Source organism: Eptesicus fuscus, chromosome 10 (genome assembly GCF_027574615.1).
Source record: "Eptesicus fuscus isolate TK198812 chromosome 10, DD_ASM_mEF_20220401, whole genome shotgun sequence".
NCBI classification, from domain to species: domain Eukaryota; kingdom Metazoa; phylum Chordata; class Mammalia; order Chiroptera; family Vespertilionidae; genus Eptesicus; species Eptesicus fuscus.
In genome coordinates this window covers 46,188,476-46,194,475 of record NC_072482.1, presented here as the reverse complement: position 1 = coordinate 46,194,475, position 6,000 = coordinate 46,188,476, and the positions used below count along the sequence as shown (strand labels likewise).

Here is a 6,000-nt window from a genome sequence, read left to right as displayed (position 1 = left end):
GGGGGTGGTTTGGGCTAGGGGCAGTACATTTTAGGGAAGTAACTAGAAGATATATGGAACTAAAATTAGTGGAAGATAAGGATTATTTTAGTGAGTTTGTTTGTACAGATCTATTTCAGTATTGATTACTAGTCTCTGGTGGTAAGGGTGTTCTGTTATTATTGGTACAGGAAGGGCACCTTTTTCGTGGACAATATTATGACCCATTTTTAGATAGAAAAGGGAGGGGTGGTCAGAAAGCACTTCTTGCATCTGCTGTTTCAAAAGTGCTTTTAGCTTTAAAATAATCAGTATGCCAAAGCAGCATATTTGGGGATGGCATATTCTGCTACCCTTTAGTACCTGAGTTCTTTTGACTTGACCCTAGTAGTTTTAAAATAGATATGTTATTTTCCCTCTTATGGGTAACCACTGATCTGATCTATCAATGTAGTCACTCAGAGACATTAAAATCCCTGACGCTACACAGCTGAAAGTTTTGGGATTTCTCTCAACAGTCATCCTGAGTATTCTTTTTACATTTTTCTTCCGTGTTGAATCTCTCATTTCCTAGATCCCATGTCTTCATCTTTCTTGGCTTACATCCTCATATAAAGGAAAGGACACCTATTTCAACAGATTCCTGAGAAAGGGTGTGTAGAGAAGACAAACAATTTTCCCTCTTCCTTTTTAAGTTCTTGGCTGAGACCCCTGTAATAAGACAGATTGACAAGAGAAAAACACATAGAAGTTTATTAACATATATACTTCATATATATATGGGAGATACCCAGGGAGAAAAAGTTAACTCCTCAAGTGTGGGTCATTTTCATCCATTGCTCTATGTCCACAGGGAACCCTCTCAATCTTCTTGGAATTTTAAAAATATTATTTATTTGGAAATGTTTTCTACCCATTTTCACAGTTCATTCTTTCTGGAAGTTCTGTGTTGAGTTTGAGTTCTCCCAGAAGCAAACATTAAAACCATAGAAAAAAAATTCAAATTCAAATTTAAATACATTTTTTAAAAGGCCGAATCAACAAAATACAGTGTACAGATGATGTGTTGTGGAACTGTATAACTGAAACCTTTATAATTTTGTTAACCAGTGTCACCTCAATGAATTCAATAAAAAGAAAAAAAAGTGCCCTATATGCTTGCTGTTGGAGATCTGCCCCTGTCAGTACGGAAACATCTAACCCCTTTTAAAACACCTTTTAGAGTTATAATTTACCAAGTGCACAAATCTTGTGTGCAGTTGTTTTGATGTTTTGCTTTTTTATCTACCAGAATAACCACCACTCAGAGCAAGATAATGAAACCTTTCCATTATCAACCTAGGAAGTTCCCTTGGGCCCCAGTGCAATCAATAAAACCAAAGGCAATCATTTACCTGACTTTAGCATTATTTTGACTTGTTCTTGAACTTCATGTAAATGTATTTCTAATTTTATGTACTCTTCTACTCTACTCTTTTTAAGAAAAAATTTACTGGTTGAATTTTAGAGAGAAAAACATTGATTTACTGTTCTACTTACTTATTCATTCATTGGTTGGTTCCTGTAGGTACCCTGACCGGGATCCAAACGGCAACCTTGGCATATCGGGAGAATGCTCTAATCAGCTAAGCTATCTGGCCAGGGCCTATTCTACTCTTTAATGGTGTCAGAATATCCTGTAACGCTTGTCATACTTGATTTAAACATTCCCCAACTGAACACCTATTTCCAATATTTATGTTAAGAATGCCGGAAGGGATGCTCGGCCTGCGTGGCTCAGTGGTTGAGCACCGACCTATGAACCAGGAGGTCATATCATAGTAAGATTCCAGGTCAGAGCACATGCCCTGGTTGAGGGCTCTATCCCCGGGGGGTGGGGTGCAGAAAGCAGCCCATCATTGATTCTCACATCATTGATGTTTCTATTTCTTTCTCCCTTCCTCTCTGAAATCAATTAAAAAAAATACAATGGGATGCAAAATAAAAAAAAGAAAAAGAATGCTGCAAGAGGCGTGGTTGTCATACTTGTGTGCGAATTTCCATAGGCGAGAGGTCTAGAATTGCTGGGTCCCGGATAGGCGAATCTGCTTCTCTTTCATATCAAATCTTTTTGCGCGTTGAGGCGGAGGCAACCACGGTGGGCTGAAAACTACGCCCCTAGGGTCTTCCTCGCTTCTCCATCTTGGCTGAATCTTCAGTCTGTTTGTCCTGTAGCGCGTCCTCTCCCCATTTCCCATCACTAGGCCCCGGAACCCGGTCCAATACGCCAACTCTGCTTGCATTCCTTCCTGTAACTGGCGCAGCCGTGATGCCGGACATTTCCGAGGCCGAGGAGGCGGGGGCGGGGGCGGGCCCTCCGGGTCGCCGTCGGCGTCGCGGGGTGATGACGCAGCGCGCCGCGTGCTCCCCCACGTGTGCTGCCGCTCTCCCGGGGCTTGCGGGGCTGCGGCGGCCGCTCTTCGTGGGGGGCGTAGTTGTTGGCAGCCCCGGTTCGGGAACCTCGGAGGCTCTGGGGCTCTGAGCGCGAAGCCGGGGAGCACTAGTGGCCATGGAGCACCTGATGCTGGAGGTGGCGGCCGCGCCGCTGCGTTTAATCGCTGCCAAGAACGAGAAGAGCCGCAGCGAGCTGGGCAGGTTCTTGGCCAAGCAGGTAAGCACCGGAGCAGGAGGGGGAATGCCCGGCCGCCCTCCGCCGGTGCCCCGCGGCCCTGCCCCGTGACGCGCTGCTTTGCGGGGACAGAGAGGCGGCTTCTCGTCCTTCTGGCCGCTTCCTCAGGGCTGGCCAGTGGCGGAGGCGTCCGCGCGTTTGTAGGGATTGGAAAGAGCCTTTGTTTTTTATTTGGGGGAGCCTTCCCTTCCTTTCTCCGCCGACTTACCCCATGTGGCACACCCCGTGTGGCAGACATGGCCTTCGGAAAGAAATGGGTGTTTTCTTTTTTCTGGAAATGAGGTGGGAGTCTGCCCTTTTGCCATGTGTTTTACTTCAGGGTCCCGGGTCCAGCCACCCCTGTGCCTGTGGATGAGTGCTTTCCTCTTCTGCCCTGTCCATTCTTTCGGGCACTTTGACAAGTATTGATTGCGTTCCTGCTGTGCCTGAGGCACAGTGTGGTTTTGTGGGGAGACAGATACATAAATCCGTTACGGTCTCTGCTCCCAAAGGAATTTAACATTTATTTCTGGAGACAGTTCATGACCAGAAAACACCTGAAGGAAAAAAACAAGACAGTGCTAACTGCTTGACACCGTAGCAATTACGAGGTAAATTAGAGTTTTCTGGAAAACGGGTCTTTGGTCTTGTAAAAGCCTTTGGCCTCCCTCCCACTCCTCCACCCTCCCACTCGCGTCTGAGTTTGGAATCCTTATCACGCTTTTTTCTTCATCCATTTTTTCATTTTAATTTCCTATTTTATGCTTCCCCGGCCCCAGTATCTGTGAGCTTCTTCAAAATAGAATCTTCCCCCCCTCCCCCCAGCCCCTAACTCCAGTATCTAGAACTTAGTCACAGATGCATTGTCTTTATATATCCCATTGCTTAGGAACCTATGGCAGTATTTTGGGTCTGGAGCTTTTTGGATCTGGAGCGGCAGAGAACTAATAGGAGAGGCATTTCTATTTGGAAATAACAAATTGAACGTGTGAAGCAAAGAGGAGGGAGATGTGGAAAATATCCCTGGGGTTTCTGGTCTTGAGCCCCCAGTGAAGGAAATCACTAACACAAATGGGGAGGTCTAGAAAGAAAATTGATTTTTGGTGTGCTGGAGTAAGGAAAGACATCAGTTTAAATGAGCTGAGTTTGTGACAAGCTCCTGAATTATCTATTGTTGCTAGAGGTTTGTGTGTTGTTGTTGTTTTTTTAATGTAAACGGGCTTTAGAATTTAGCAGAGGTTCTGAATCTAGGGATCACAGACCAGCAACAGGGGATTTATGATTTCACACCACTGAGGGGATGCAAAATTGGTGTTTATGTATTGGGGAGCAGGGTGGGGAAATGATTTTAGGAAATCGTATTAGTAATGTTATTGGGACCACTTGCCTTCCTTTTCTTTGCCTCACATTGTCTGCAAGTTCTGTCCTGTCTCAGATATCTTTCAGGTTTGTTTCTTTCCATTTCAGAAAAGAGTTGATTGTGTTGCCATTCTATTTTTCTCCTGTTTTTGGAAACAAAATGATTTTTTTTTTTTAGAATATATTTTCATTGATTTTTTACAGAGAGGAAGGGAGAGGGATAGAGAGTTAGAAACATTGATGAGAGAGAAACATGGATCAGCCGCCTCCTGCACACCTCCCACTGGGGATGTGCCCGCAACCAAGGTACATGCCCTTGACTGGAATCGAACCCGGGACCTTTCAGTCCGCAGGCCGACGCTCTATCCACTGAGCCAAACCGGTTAGGCCCTAACCGTTAGGGCAACAAAATGATTTTTATTGGCAAGTAAAGATTTTTGAAATACTGGTTTCTCATTTGAGTTTGGTATCTGAATTAAGAATTTTTTAGGATTGTGCTTCCTCCAGTGTTCCTTATTTAAGCTGGTGACATCACCCTCTCTATCCAGTCATATATTATAGAGAACTGAGGGTCGTCATCATTCTTTTTCCTTCACATACAGCCAGCTTCTCCTGATTTTACTTTCTCAGTGTTGAATCTATTCCTTTCTCTTCATTCCTACTACCACTACCATCCTACAATTCTCCTCCAGTTTCAGTCTGTCAATTTTCCAACACCACCAAGCAGTTCTCGGACACCAGCCCTGTGTCTTACAATTTAATTCAAGTCTAACATTTTCTATCTGAAGATAGCTTCAGATCCCACAGGTGAAGGGCTCAGTCCTGTAAGACTGCCCTTCTGCTCCCACTTCAGATGCTAATTGCAAGATCTGTTATCACTTGTCTTTCTGACCGCCTGTGGATTAGAGGTTTTAACTATCCCCTCCTTGGGTTTGATTAATTTCCTGGAGCGATTTCTAGAATTCAGAGAAACATTTTACTTACTAGATCACCAGTTTACTATAAATGGATATAATTCAGAAACTGTCAGATGGAAGAGATGCATAGGGCATGGTATATGGGAAGGGGTTTGGAGCGTCCATGCTCTCTGAGTGCGCCACTCTGTCCATCTGTTCATCAACCCAGAAGTTCTCCAAATCGTGTCCTTTTAGATATTTATGGAAGCTTCATTCCATAGGCATGATTGATTAAATCTTTGGCCATTGGTGATTGATCTGTTTCTAGCACCTCTGTCTTCCCTGTAGTTGGTTGGTTCTATCTAGCCCTAACTTGGGCAGCTTTTAAAAATAAACCTCAATAACATAAGGGATGACACTTTTATTCCATCACAGGAAATTCCAAGGGTTTTGGGAGGTCTATACCTGGGATAGGGTCAAAGACCAAATATATATTTCTTATTATAATTTGTAATATCACATATCCTTACCTCTTTGATCACTATCTATGTCCAGGAAGAGCAGAATGTTTAGGGTGCATGAGTACGAAGTATGGCTGAAAATCAAATTAATTCTCTTTAATTGCTTTTGGGGACTTTTTTGGATAAGTTACTTAATACTCCTATGTCTCAATTTCTTGATATATTTCACATATTAGAAACTAAATACTAGTAGTTACAGAGAGTAGTAAAAGCAAGGACTCTGGAGGCAGACTCTGTCATGGATTCCTGATTCTGAAGCTAACTTTGTGACCTTAGCTCCCTTGTTGTAGCATAGTAAGAACCTAGGAAAATTCCAAGACAAATAGATGGGGAAACTAAGACAAATAAACAGCAGTTTGCAGCCACCTAGTAAATCCTATCTTCCCTAAGCCAAGGATACTTAAGAGTAAATGGTTTGTACTTCTTTCCAACAAGAAGGGAGATAGCTGGGCTATTAAACAAGTCTTAATACATTTAGGATAATTGAAATTATACAGGTATATTCAGTGACCTCAATGAAATTAAATTGGGGGGGGGGGGCAAAAATAACAACCCAAAAGTTACTAGAAAAATTCTAAATGTTATAAATCCTATATAA

General features: G+C 43.1%; 1 protein-coding gene across 1 annotated transcript in view; it reads left to right on the top strand.

Annotated features, from left to right (window-relative positions):
• Positions 1-2,461: 2,461 nt before the first annotated feature.
• The window catches only part of MDN1 (midasin AAA ATPase 1), a 152,975-nt gene continuing 149,436 nt past the window's right edge, over positions 2,462-6,000 (top strand). Inside the window, exon 1 of the mRNA XM_054722522.1 lies at positions 2,462-2,629. Within this exon, the coding sequence (XP_054578497.1) occupies positions 2,528-2,629 (102 nt within the window). The 5' untranslated portion in view covers positions 2,462-2,527. The remainder of the gene's footprint in view (positions 2,630-6,000) is intronic.